The sequence below is a fragment of the Numenius arquata genome, chromosome 3 (genome assembly GCF_964106895.1).
Source record: "Numenius arquata chromosome 3, bNumArq3.hap1.1, whole genome shotgun sequence".
NCBI lineage: Eukaryota > Metazoa > Chordata > Aves > Charadriiformes > Scolopacidae > Numenius > Numenius arquata.
The window spans coordinates 65,185,357-65,199,975 of NC_133578.1; the positions used below are offsets into that span (position 1 = coordinate 65,185,357).

At 42.3% G+C, this 14,619-nt stretch overlaps 1 protein-coding gene across 2 annotated transcripts; it reads right to left on the minus strand.

The window, feature by feature from the left end:
• Positions 1 to 928: 928 nt before the first annotated feature.
• Positions 929 to 12,890, minus strand: ZHX1 (zinc fingers and homeoboxes 1). 2 transcript variants are annotated; one of them, XM_074144839.1, is made up of 2 exons: positions 9,727 to 12,890; positions 929 to 1,053 (listed from the first exon to the last, which is right to left on the minus strand). In XM_074144839.1, exon 1 carries the CDS (start codon positions 12,888 to 12,890, stop codon positions 10,263 to 10,265), a length of 2,628 nt encoding a protein of 875 aa, XP_074000940.1. In that variant the 3' UTR covers positions 929 to 1,053; positions 9,727 to 10,262. The 2 variants fall into 2 exon arrangements, with proteins under 2 accessions (XP_074000940.1, XP_074000939.1); XM_074144838.1 differs by lacking the exon at positions 929 to 1,053 and adding an exon at positions 2,397 to 3,824.
• Positions 12,891 to 14,619: the final 1,729 nt, after the last annotated feature.

A 14,619-nucleotide genomic window follows, 5' to 3' on the forward strand; every position in this document is an offset into this window, starting at 1 on the left:
GCAGCCTTGGCTGCTGCAGACCTCTACTGTAATAACATCCACTGAACTGAGCTGACTTCCTACGATATTGCTGTCTTGCAGGAGCAAAGAGAAACAATTTAAAGAACTAGAAAAAAAAAAAAATAGGCTACATTGAAGAAATATACCCAGGGCTTCAGGACTGCCCTTGAGTGACCTTCACAACTGGTGGGCTTTCCCAGTCCTGCTCTCCTTTTCTGCATGGAGGCTGTCAGAGGAGGCTGCCTCCTACAAGGGAAACGACCCAACTGTTGGTTGTCCAGTGCCTCGCCTCCCACGCAGCTTTTGCACTGCTGGAAGGGACCAGTGGAAACTGCTATTAAATTCAGCTTCCGTGGCTTCGTATTTGCCTTGTACAAGCATCAGCGCCCGCAGAAAGCGTGAGGCAAAGCAGAGGGAAAGCACTGTTCAATGAACAAATGCAAACAAAATGCAGAAATCAAGAATGGACTTTGCTCACAACTGCTCCCTTCCCCAAATCATTGCAGGTGAAATGGATTGAGCAAATAACACCATACAACGTACATCAGCGATGCAGTTTTTAACTTGAGTGGTGTCGCTAAGAAAAATGAGGAGCCACTTCCATCACAGGGTTTCCGTGGGCCTCTGTCTCTGCATTTTGTGGGTGCCGGGTGTGACGCTTGGACAGAAATCCTTGCAGCTGGGCTTCACCTGGTGGCTCTGCCCAGCTGCTGGGAATGAAACTGCAGGACTGAGAGCGGTTAAAACTGCAATATTATTTTATCATCTCCTTCGTTTCAGAACATGTCATTATTAGAGGCTGTTTTGGGGGCCCTCTTCCATGTGAGCCCCTTCAGACAGGAGTCACTGCAAGTATGTTTTTTCCCTATTTGGCTTTCATTTAGGAAAACTGAAAATCACTAAGAGGAGAATTACTGCCAACACTGACCTTTATTTTCACCCAAAGACACAAATCAACTAGGTGCGACGCACAGTTTCATTCCCTTTTTCCGTCTTTTCTTTCTTCTACCAAATAAATATCTTAAGGTAATGAACATCAGATCAGCACTGAGCCTGTAAAGAAACACACACAGGAGAGGAATTAGTCACAATGCTAATAGTTCAACATTATTACAGTAGAAACATATAAATATATTCAAAGGTTTCATTTTACAGTATTTGAAGTACAACAAGTCACTTAACAACAAAAAATGTTAGAAACGATCACCCAACAGACCAAAGCCCACCACCAGCAGTGTTTCAAAGCAATGCCAAGCCCACGGGGAGCAAATTAACATCGTTCTAGAGGGCATAAAAAAAAAAAAAAATAACGCAGTGCACAAAGTGGCTTGGTATTTTAAGTTCTTAAAAATAGTAGTTGACAGTATTGTTATGAAAACAAATGGAAGATGGAAGGAGCTGGGAAGAGGAGGCTGGGAAAGGGGAAACAACCCACAGGGCCAGCTGGTCTCTTGTGAAAATATAGACTGAATTGCAGCATTTTGGAATTGCTGATAACGCTGTAAACGAAAAAGGTAACTGTTTAAAAAAAAGGTGACTGTGTGCATTATCCAGGGCTTTTCATAACTCCCTCATTAGCTGACAGATTCTTGAATAAGCATTCTTTCTTTTCCGCCTCCCCCCTTTTTCTCACCGAACCGAGTAGAACTATTTGGCCAAACACCAAGCCGTACTGACTACCAGCGCTGCTCTCCAGGCTGCCCGCAGATCACTACTTCAGCTAAGGGATGGAATTCTTCGGGACCGACATAAGCTGCAGCGCAGGAACGATTCTATCACCTTAAACATCTTTTTCTCAGGCGGGGATAGGTCTGTGGGCAGGATGCTGGGACCTGCAGGGGAGACCGGGTCTCAAGCCCCTCTGGTTGCAGCATACAAGCTGAAGCGGCCGAGTGTGATGAGTCCCACTGACGCAGGACAAGTGGGGCTTACCGGGGAGAGGCAGAGCTCAACAGAATCAGACCCTTCTTGGAGGAAAAGGCACATGTTAACAACAGCCACAAAGGGTGATGTCCAACTGGCAGGGACCTCAGCAGGAGGTGGCTCGTACTCGCTCCCAGTTTTCCCACCCTTAATATTTTAAATGTGATAATAAAGAGCCTTAATGAGAAAAATCAGGTGAAGGTCCCCAGGCTGCTGACACAGCAGGACAAGCAGCCAGACTGACGTGCACGTGCAGCTGACCTCACGCTGGCTGTTCAGCCAAGCCAGTGCTCCAAATTCAACGCGTCTGAGGAACCGGTGAAATTCAGTTTTGTGTAACAGGAAAAAAATACATTTGAGAAAATCTGGTTTGTGACATTTTCATACACACGGTTCTTGGTTTCCACACCACCTCTTAAAACCACACGCGCTCAGTAAGGAGACATTTATTCCATTATTTCTGTTTTCAAATTTTTGGTACAAAGTTTATTTTCAGAAGTTCTCACATGATCCTTTCTTCTACCAGCGTCTTTTAGGATTTTTCTATCTCTGATTTATTTTCTTTATCTGTTGAAGCAAAAGCAGTAATTGCTACAGAAAGCAATAATGGCAATATTACAAATATTTTACAGCAGCATCCATTCGTCTCTTTGCCTCAAAAAAATAACAAAAATAAATCCAAAGACAAGATCCGTACTGCCACAAAGGCTTAGGTTTGTGATATCCAGAAGTATGCTGCGTTCCCATATATGAGTTGTACAAGTCCGGCACAACTTTCCAAGTTTGTGCAGAGCCTGATAAATAAGACACAGAAATATCAGTTACGTTATACTGTTTCTAAGAACTTTTACTCTGTAAAATGTTTGGTCACTCAAAGCTATAAGCTTAATCACATATCAAAGAACACAGGCAGTAAAGCCCATCTTACTAGAACATATAGTATTAGGCCAAACAAAATATAAGAGGACAAAATCTAGTGGTCACTGAAGCCTCTTCAAAAAAGGTCTAAAACAGAATGTTTCCATCATGTATCAGAATAAAAACGTACTGTATTAAAATTTGATTTTTTTTTTTTTTGTACAAGCTGTCTTTTAATCAGTCTTCTATTTACAGTGCAGAACTTCTGCCAACTGCAGTAGTTTAACTTTGGCACAACACTAAGTTCCAATCCTTTTGAGTATTCAAGTCCTGTGTGTGTCCAAAAATTTTCTTGGTTTCACGAAAAGATTAGGCCCATTCACAGTTAACCAGTTATCTTGAACTTTTTCAAGAATTGCTTCCCCTTCACCACACTGGGCAGCTACAAAGGAAAGACACTGTAAGCTATTGCATCATTCAAAAGAAACTCTTCATTCTGAACAGCGACAGTTTTGTTGCTTCCTTTAACATCACATACACCAGACGGATCACACAGACGGCTACATACTGGACACCTTCTAAAAACCTTGCTGGTCGTTAGTGAATCGTCTTCCTCATACTTCAAATACATAACAATGCATTAACTTAATTTCATTTCACATGTCAAACAGGACATTTAAATATATATTGCAATATATTATAGAAAATTGCAAAGCGCCATCATTTCTGTAAACGAGATCGACACCTTGTTAACTCTCCTGTGCACACGAAGAGCGGTACCTAGTGCCACATTTTCTATACAATATAAAGCCTTCCCAGGTAGGGCAACTCATTTTAGTGCATTTCTGTACAGACTGTGAGCATACATGCCGACAGCCAAACAGGCAAAATCGGAAACGCTTTTGTAAGCTGGAACTGGAGGCGGGGGGAAGGTTTCCAAATCATAATGGAGCTCTTGTGGTTGATGGTTTCATATCACCGATGAAGGCTTGCATCTTCCATCATTCTAGCAGATTCTTTAGGGAAAGTTTCATGATAGGTATCTAGTATCGAATAAGCATAAGGAAATACTTTCATCAACTGGGACACAAATATTATGTGTCTTAACACATTCTCAGTCATGCACGGTCCAATGTTCATATAGTAACCTTATCTCTAAAATACTTGAGAAACCCCAAATCATTTTTATGCCACAGTATTATAACCAAGGATGAGTTACTTTATCCACTATTGTAGTGCTACCTGCTCTAGAACAAAAGAAAAAAAAAAGCAAAAAAGCAAAAAACAACGATAAAGGCCTCACACTTCCCAACAAGCGTCAAGCGGGAAGCAGAGGTAAGTACCATCGCTAACCACAACACAAGGATGAGTGCTGCATCCCAGGGAGCAGGCTCCCGGGCCAAGACCCACCTCGCCCAATTTCAGATGTCTGAGGTGCCAGTGTCCGCCCACAAAGCCACGTCTAACAGCCCGTGGAGTTCAGGGAGCAGTTTGTCTCACCAGCACCAAGCATTCAGGATGAGCTGGCCTGCACTTGTGAGGTGCACGACCCAGCTACGGGGTCTCAAATGCAGACATCGACACGCAATCAGACAAACCTCAGCTTAATTCATGAAAAGTGCTACGGGATCCTCAGTCGCCACTCCTTGACAATGTTGTGTAAGTTAATTTTGCAATGACTATCCACTGAAAAAGTGCAGATGCCCTTCACTGCAGAAGGAGAAAAACCCCCAAAAGCTCAGACCATTAAACTTGAAAACACTGGCTGTAACCCACCTGTGCTTCAAAATCTCCCTTAAGTGTGAAAATGATACAGAAATTTGAGCTATTGAGTGTGTATAAGTAGCTATTGAGGGGATTTTTCACTTTCCGTTACAACTTTCTTTTTAAAATCTTTTCCTATAGAATTTTAATACATCACCAAGCCTCCAGTAACACGACCCAATAGTTTGTGTCATGCTACTTGGTAAATCTACTTATCCTAGGATGGAGGATACAGGTGTAACCCGGCAGTGCTCGATGCAGGGAACCGAGCCCTCTCCTAGCCCTTCCCATCTCTACATTTACACGATCATCCTAGGCATTATGAACAACTCTCAACAGTTTTACTGCTCTCTGACCATTGATACTATCTTTTCATTACTACTGAATGTATGCAAAATTATTTTCCAAGAAAAAATAAATTAAATCAAAGAAAGTAGCTATATTTCATTGCACTCTACTTTTCTGCATTCAGGTTAGGGCAGGGATATTTAATATTACAGAAGCTTAAAGATTATCTTCTCTCCTTGGGAGATATGAATATGGACAGATACGGGACTCGGGTGGAGGACGCAAATCGATACTGTCATATTTACAGAAGCAAATACTGATATCCAGCCTGAATACATAGTACTCTGTTAAGTGCAAAAGGGAAAACGCTCCCCACCTTAAACTACAGCTTGGTTACTCAGCAGCCAGAGACTAGTTGTCAAGAGTTACTGCTGTGCTTTCATTTCAGAGGAAAACAGAGGAGGAGGAAGAGAATGTCTGAATCTTTGGGCTTTCTGGCCTACGGGGACTGCGTAAGGCCGTGAATCACTTCGCATGGGTTCCAGAAGTGCTTTCTCTGCTCTGTGGAAGAGAAGAGAGTGCATTTGCCTGCCTCAGAGTTCCCTGGCGAGCAGGAAGAAAATAGGCTTTTGCCCAGAGTCAGCATATCGTGCATTAGAAAAATTATTTCACGTCACATATGGGCATTGCAAGACTTTCCTTCCCAATAATCAAAGTTACAGCCAGACAGCACATTGCATATAATGTCATGAAAAAACAGTTTCTAAAATGGCACTGGACAAGTTTAAAAAAGGAAATGGCCTCATTTACTATAGTGTATTAGAGATAATCCAGTAAATTCTAATCATGAGGTACTAGATATCTTTCCTCTCCTTTGCTTTCAAAACAAAGAGGAGATTTCTATGTGCTAAAAATGAGTGATTGCAATACTTCACTTGTTCTGTCAGAACAGCAAGAGGAAAACTTGTTTTGCTTATTGGCTTTTAGGTGCCTGATTTCTGCAGGGCAAGCAAAACTCAAGAGCCTTCAAGCTCCTGCATTCTCCCTTCTTTCCACTTCTTACAAGCCAGCACTCCCTTAATTCATTCAAACCTCCGGGGAGGAATAGGTCTGACTTTCTTTTTACAGGAAACACTAACCTTGGGGTCATTGAGAGGTTGGTGCTGGGAAGACAGCACTGTTTAAGATGGAACTGTGCCATTTCATCGTACTTGGAAGCGAGAACAAAACACACTACGAAGCGTCACGATACAGCGACGGTGGATGCCTCACCCGGCTGTGACACTGCTTGCTTTCTTATAGCCCTTCTCCCTCTCCATTCTGGCACAGGATTATCTTTATTCTCTCTTTAGCTGGATTCCAGACACAGCAGTAACTAGCATCACCGGATCAGGTACTCCTGGCAGAAACAGCAGATGAAGAGGAAAGCTCTACTTTAGCTCTAAAGAACTGGTGCTCACAGCTGAATTCTGAAACAGTGCTCCCAACCAGCTACCTGGAGGTAAGATCTGAGCAAGATCAAAGAGTTTCTTCATCTCACTGCCGATGACAACCACTGAAGCCTGACTCATAACTAGCTCAAACCTAAGAGGGGAAGCTCTGCAGAAATACAGAAAACAGACCACAGGCTCATCTCCACACAGCTCTTCATTGAGCGGGGAAATCAACAAAACCACACATGGTCACTCACCCCAGGGCACATGTACTTTCTCGCCTCTTCCCTCCCCATGGTCAACGTAGCTCAGTCTAAGTGGCTTCCAAAACACCTTGCAGGTGTGCGTGAGCTACAAGAGGGAGCCAGGCTGCAGGGCAGCACTGCTGGTGAGCACAATGATGCTCAGATTCATCACAAATCAAGGCATCTGCTGATGTGTCTCCGCTCAGAAAATGGCCTGTATGCAACTGGTAGAGAATGAGAAGGTGCCATCTCCTTTCCACCCACCAGATGACTTTCTCTCAGTTGACTATGAAGCGTGTGAGCCTTGGGCACCTAGGCAAGGAGCACAGAAGCCTAAGGCTGGCTGAGATGAATCTGGGCTAATACACTGCTGTTACCAGCAGCTTTGAGTTCCCACCAGCCATGACCACAATTCACAGATAAAACAGACCATCGTGCTGGCAGCTCTTTGCAATGCTTTTCCTGCCAGTCCTGATGCAGGGGGCCTCCGGAAGGAGTTTCTCTCTCTTCCTAGTATGCAGTGCAAATATATACATACTGTAAACATAAAATAAACTGGTAATTAATGGACTGTGTTTGTTCAGACAGAAATAACAGAGAGCTTATGAGCAATAATGAATGCATATAACTGCTGTCTTCAGGCTGAACCCACCCACCCAGATTTTTCTCATCCTTGGCACAACTGAAAGGCTTACAACGTGCATCTGCCCCAAAGGAAATGTAGGTACTCTATATCTCTCATTAGCCGACCCACAGCACATGGTTTAATTTAAATTTTATATTCTGCAAAGAGATGATGTTCCTCAATGGGCTGTAAATACTATTATAACCAGTGGAATACACAGAACTGTAATATTTACAGCAAATGAAAAATCTGGCCGAGTATACATCAGCCACCATCTCTATTTTACTGAAAGAAGACGTCCATTCCAACTATATTTAGTCTGATAAACAATGTATTTCCTTTTCCTGTGTTTTTCAGACCAGATGTGCTAAGGCCTACCATTGTAGCTGCGTGTTATTTAACAGAACACTGCCAAAATGGAAAATTTCCCAGTTTAATCATATAATTAACTTGGATCTTTCTTTCTTCCCATCTATTAAAGGAGGTCGGATTTAATGCTAACGTAAATGCAGTCTCTTCTAACAAAAAACAGAGATGTTTATTAGGACAGGTTGCTTGGGTGGTTGGGGTTTTTTTGGAAAAAAATTAATTCTGGGTCAACTTTAAGGATTAAGGCAACTCCAGATTTTGCTTGCTTGAGGCATATTCCCAAGGATTTTAAGGATTTACTTTCATATTTTTGGAAACTTAAAAATAGCATCTCTTTCCCTACTAGATTTGTCCTTTCCCACTCAGCAAGCGCTGATTTTTGACTCTGTATTCCCAGTGGAGCTTGAAGCTAACGCAAGTCTTTCTTATATCTGCTGGCATCTACAGCAGCTTCATCCATATCATCATCAGCCAAACAAGATTCCCTCCCAACCTCACATAGCAGTCAATGCTGAAAAGGCCAGATCCTGAATCTCACTTACACCACCTCATGTCCAGATTCATAAGCACTTCAGTAAAATATGCTGACAACGCGGTTCTGCTTCTCCTCCACCCCAGAGTTAAACTGAGGGATTCTTGGCTAGTCCTCTCCAGCACCGCTGGCCGCTCTCTGCCTCACTGATTTGAGTCTTGGAAGCCAGGAAACAATTTCATCATCAAATTCGTGCCGCATACCAAAAGCCATTGCCTTTTTCCTTCCAGCACATCTCAAACAGCTCTCAGAAGAGCTCACCCTGATAAATGGCTTTCACGCAGAAAACCCTCCTGCAACTCAGGCAGCCTGTTCAACCTGGGAGCAGAAGGGCAACTACAAGTGCCCAGAGAGGAAGGTGAGTTAACAGCATATTTTTTTTTCAGACGTTATTCCCTTTCTTGCTTTGACCTGGGTTTCACCCACAATCAGGTATGAAAAACAGATCTAACACGGATGCCACTGCTTCAGAAAATCACGACTAAAAGGACTTTCTTGGTCTTTTGACATTTATCACAGTGAGGAAGAAAGAGTAATTCCAGATTAGGTTCTCAGAAATGTGGAAAAATTAGGACACATTTTCTCTACACTAATCTGTCTCTCCTTGGTCATCAGATGCAGAAGCCTACAGAGAAGATGCTGACAGATGTGCAGAAGGAGATTCCTAGTAGCCTTTCCGTTAGTGCCAATGTAAGAGCAGACAATGCTGACACCAGCAGCACCAATTCGTCTTTTGACATCTAAATATAAAGTAACTTATCCCTAAAAAACACAGACCAACAGTAGCAAGAACGCAAACTACTCGTTCTCGGAGTACCAGTTCTCTGGGATGTCAGACATCTGCCTCAACTAACTTCTGTGAATTTGGCCCACTGTTTTGAAATCTACTATGATTTCAATGTCTTAAATCGCTTGTTTGTTTGTTTTTCTGTTTTAAAGACACTTATTCAAGATGTAGATGCTTCGCGTCAGATTAAACTATTTCTGGAGTTCAGTTCAGGTTGATCCAACAAACCACCTCTGAAAATAAGTGCGTTCCCCCCGCAGCCCTACGAACAATCAGTGCACTGGAGAGCTCAGTCCATTAGGATTAATTTAAGCTAAACTTGCACGCTAATCATTCCACTGGGCTATTGCTGAAGAACAATTAAACACTAGTATGTTTATCATTCCTAAGCATCTAAAAGCCATATAACTTCATTTTGTTTGAGAATTAAACATCACGTCATTGCCACAACTTACTTGAAAACCTTTCTTACTAGCACCTGAAGAGGCTTTTCGTCTCTCTATCTGTGTATTCCTTACAAACCCCTAAGCAACTCTGAACAACTTCTAGGCAGTTTCCGCCTCACATTTACCTTAAAATTCAGTGTAAGATTTCAAGAAATCATTCTTTTTAGCTAGAAGTATACGTACTTTTCTTACCATTTCCAACAAAGGAAAGAATGCACAAGCTAAAAACGAATGTTACTATCAACTGCATCAAGTCTGTCAGGCATTTAAATTAAATTGATGTAGGATACACTGATTAAATGTAACGAAAAGCATCCTCTAGCATTAGACTCATTCAGTTAGCTCATAATTATCCACAAGGAACATTTCAGCACAAGTTCTGTAAACCCAAAACACTCCGAAGATATGCAAAAGGTGCCAATATCACCTCATTTTCTTAAACCAAGCAATCCTCACCCCTAGGTTCATTGATTCCTTTGTCACAGTTCCCCCTTCTCTTTCATTTTGAACTCTTTCCTTAAGAAATAAACCCAGGCCTTGAAACCTTTCAGGTGAAGCGATGTTTGCAAAACGGCATCTTAGGTTTTTGTGTTTTCCTCCTTCATGAGCAGGCAATGTTCCCCTACATCAATGAAAAAATGTGTCTCTGTGTTTTTTGGAATTAAACAACATAAGGCAATTAAATATTGAGAAGCAGTCACATGAATGATGAACATCAACCTTCCCATCAGTAACGTGGAAGAGGAGGAGCTGAACTGGATCTGATTTATAACCCCATGTCCTAGGCTAGGCCTGAGGATGTCCATCTCTTGTAGCAAGGAAGCAAAAAGTTGTTGCCTGCACAGGTAGCATCTTGCCCATGTTCTTTTAGGTGGAAGAAAGATGCTAAGCAGGTGCTTGCTAAACTGAAGGCCATGAAAAATCAGTTGGCTCTTCACCGTAACGTCAAACCTAATTTATAGGTTTTTGGCCCCCAAATCCCAAACTGCACATCAATCTGATTTTGAAAGTTTACGCTTAACATGTCGGGGCGGTTCCCAAGTATCACTATCATCCGTTTCTTCCTCATCTTCCTGATCTTCCAGCATTTCGTCTTCCTCCTCGTTCTCATCAAACAGCTCTATTCCAAGTTCTAATCTTCTTTGCCTTTCTGCAAACCACTCTCTGACCTGCTCATATCCCATGTGAGATTTGGCCACCAGTTCATCGAGGTCTTGCTCATTAAGGAATTTGTGCTTCATATAGTAGTCCTTCAGGATCGCTGTTCCAGTTTTGAATTTTATGACAGACACACCTCTGTCCCAGCAATTTAACCTCTTGCTTCCCCGAGGCCTCCCCCGAGGCCTCCCTCTCCCCCTCCCTTTTGGTCTTCCTCTCCCTCTCTTCCTTGCAAAGCCCTGGCCGTTCAGGCTGTTTGCATTGGCGCTCTGGTAATAATAATACCATTTCAATCCACCATTTTTCCAGGCATAGCGAGTATCTCCAAACCAGCTCACGATTTCTGACCTTGGGAGCCCGGTTTCTTCTGCCAGCTTGTTGTATTCTTGTGGAGATGGCCACTGGGTGCGGACAAAGGAACTTTTAAGCATGTGCAACTGCTCTGGTGATTTTTTGCCTATTTTGCTTGAAGTGGAACACCCTGATTTTGCTCCTGCTGCTCCATCTCCCACAGATGTTTCTCCAGCCTCTTCTTTTGAACTGCCAGCATTGCTCTCATTCAAGTCAGCTCCCTCTTCCTTCAGGACATTTGATTTCCTTCTTTCTGTAAACCAGGCATCAATCTCTCTCCTGGTCAGTTTGGTTTGGGCTCTTAACCTATTCATCTCTTCATCAGTAAGGACAGGGTTATTAAGAAAACTTGCCTGGAGGACTTGGAGCTGTTCAGAAGTCTTCTCTTTGAATTTCTGTGGGGTGAAATCAGGAAAAGTGCTCCACGATGACTTGCTCTGTGGAGTGACTCCTGTTGGGGACTCATTCATTTCATCGCTTGAATCAATAACAATGGTGGCACATGAATCGCTGTTGAGATGAATCCCATGATTATTCTTGGAGTTTCTCTGATTGTAGCGTGTATCACTGAACCACTTTTTGATCTCTCCCTTAGTCAGGCCCGTTATTTTCATAAGCCTAACAATTTCCGAATCTTGAGGAAACTGATTTTTAAGGTAGCTGACTTTCAATTCTGCCAGTTGTTCCTTTGTTTTTTTTGCTCGGATGCCAAAGGAATCAGGATTAATCAGGGCGGACTCGTTTTTCACAGGCTGAGGGGCTGGAACTGCAGCTACTTGTTTGGTTTCTGCAACAGGCTGAGCGGTGTGAATCTGACTCTTCTGTAACTGTGTTTGGTTGGGGACTCCCGCTACAGTCAAAGCTATCGGGGCTGTTACTGGTAACGTATTTGCACCTGCAACTTGGGTGAGAACAAGTCCTGGCTGACCAACTATTTGGCATGTCTGTAAAATTGAAGGTAAGCCATTGCTAGCGGCGGAAATGTGTGCTGGAATAACGGTAATTGTCTGTGGCACAGTATGCACTGTGCCATTAAATTGTTTCCTCCTTGCTTCCTCCACTTCCTCCGGTGTCCAGCTCACACCATGTTTCAGACGCTGGGCAGAAAACCATATTTTAATCTGTTCCTCTGTGTACTTAGCTTGAGTGGAAAGAACAGTGATTTCCGACATGGTTGGATATGGGAATTTGTTGTAGGTGTTTAGCAAAAGAGGATTGTTATCCAAAGCGGTATTATAGGCTGGAATGCTATTTACAGGTATTAGGACTTTTGGAATCAGGTTTGAGTTCTGTGGAGCTGTGACAGCGGTTATAACCTGTGCCACCCCAGGCTGAAGGACTGGTGCCGGAGTCACTACCGCACTGGCCACATCTGCAGCGCTGCAAACGACTGAGTGGCTCGCTTTTGACTCAGAAACTGCCGGTGGTGGGTTTTCTACTACTGCTTCTTCAGAGTTTGGCTCATTTTCAGTTCCCTTTTCTTCACCAGGAATGTCATCAACTACATTGTGGAAAACAGCGATACGTTTAGTCTCGGTTTTGTTTTTCATCATTTTCATAATAGGAGTTTTGCTAATTGAGATCCCTGATGAGGGGACCTCAGAAGAGTCGGCCTGTTCAGCGTTTTCTTCTCTAACAAAACTCCCATCAAAAGTGAGATCGTTTACTGTTTGTTCAAAGATTGTCTGATTATTACGTTTCACCATGGTCAATTTAAAATTCTCCTCTCCAGGGTGGTACTTCAAATTATGTTCTGAGAGAGCATCATATCTTTTGGTAAGGAAATTGCATTCTACACAAACGTAGGATGAATTTAATACTACATTGGGATGTTCTGAATCCACATGAAAAGTAAACATATTGAGATCTGGAGTTTGGAAAGTACAGTATTTACACTCGTAACCGCCTTCTACTTTATTTGTATTTTTCTGATTGTCTGAATCCACATACTCATGAGCATCCTCCTCACTTGTTACGCTCTCTGCTGTAGGGTTATCTGCTGGCGCCAGTACAGGTGGTCCTTCCTCCAAGTCTGATACCATTTCTAGATCTGGATCCTGCTCATTGGCTAAGACCATGCACGGGGTTGTTGATTTTCGTTTACTTGCCATGCCTGTTATGCAAAAATGATAGTGACTGGTCAGAGTCAGACGTAGCTTCGAGCTCTTCTTGATTAATAATAATGGCTTTCGGTACTTCAAGTCAGTTCTTGTTGTAAAGTCTCAACATTTATCCCATTAGCAGCTTTTCTTTTGTAGTGCAATCAGATTAAAAATAGATAGTTGAGGATGAAATGTTGAGACACGCTGTTTTAAAGTCCACATCCACCACCTGTAGCAAAAAAAGAAACAGTGACATTAAGTTCAATTTAAAGAGTAACTTCTATTCTGCTATATATTTTGGCTTAAGGTAATTCAGTCCTTTGGAGTTGAATCTGCCACTGTTTATCCCCTGAAACCAGCAGACCCATCCCGAAAAGAGATACTCAAAGCTAAGTTAAGAAAGGCAAAATCCAATCCACTTATTACAGGCTGAAATTTGTTTTAGTTCATGCCAGTGCAGTGAAAGGCATGAAACATAAGACGGTGTAAAACAGGTAAATTTCTGACTGTTTCCCTTTCTTCAGAAGCCTTTTTCTTGGCACAATGCTGAGGTCAGTTGTCCTACATAATTTTTGCAGTCTTGCCTTTAGACTTCTTTCCTTATGCTACGACAACTTCTCTCGACTGCCCTGTGAGCTCAAGTCCTTCCTCCTACAAAGTCGACCCCAGCAGGACACCTCCACCACCGACTCTGTCAAGTCTTTCCTATCAGAGGTTGTAAAGGGTCCCAGAAAAGGCAGGTTTAGTGTGTTTTTCTACTGCATTACATATGTGATTATGAGCATGTGCAGAGCCTTTCTCACAAGTGTGAAAACAGGCAAAACAATGCCTTTTTAAGGCACTTTGACAGACAAAAGATGACTATCCTTTCTTCCTAGCTCCCCCAAATGTCATTCTCCAATTGAAGACCAATCCCAACCCAATAAAACTTGATTGCTAGCACATGGCAATTAACTAAAATCTGTTTTCACGCTTCTATGCATTAACAGGGACATGACTGACTGTGTGAACTGTACCAGAGAGAAAAAGCATTAAAGACTGATATAGCAAGCAGAAGCCAAACAAAATTATATATTCTCTGTTTACAATTCCTTGTCCACTTCTCAGAAAAACTAAAGCATCATCAAATAAAGTTGAGGCCTACCAAAATTCAGAGAATAAATATAATTGTAAATAACATAGACTGGAGTGAATTTTATCCCACAGGGACCACAACTAGTTTGTTGGAAATGACGCACAAACTTCTGCAGAGGGTTATAGACTCTGTAATAGTTTTCTTCCTGAAATAAAATCAGACATTGATTTCTCATACCAGAAATTCCACAGGTACATGAATTTTTAGAGAGTGATACATCATCTACTTCCCAAAGTGGAGGCATGCTCAAGTTCAAGGGGAATACTCAGTAGCTGTTTCAGAAGGTTTAGAAAGGGAACAGCATGTAGCAGGTTAAAAACAGAAGGCCTGCTTTGTTCACGACGAAGTCTTAAAGGAAAAAGAACAGCATAAAAGGAAGAAAGGCAGCTACAAGAAATACTATTTTTCACTGTATGATAAGATGATTCTTTCTTTTTTGATTATGGGAGGGCAGAGGCTGTGGGCAGGAAGGAAGATAAATAATTCTTAGCTTCACATTTTTTCTTTAGGCAAAAGACAAAAGTGTTCATCCATAGCTGCCACCCAGTGCTGCTCCATAAGCTCCGTTTTTGGAACTGTGTGCCTCACTTCACTTTTTCATAA

What these genes read in the sequence shown, in the direction of transcription:
- ZHX1 (XM_074144839.1), bottom strand. Translation starts at nt 12,890, where the DNA reads ATGGCAAGTAAACGAAAATCAACAACCCCGTGCATGGTCTTAGCCAAT.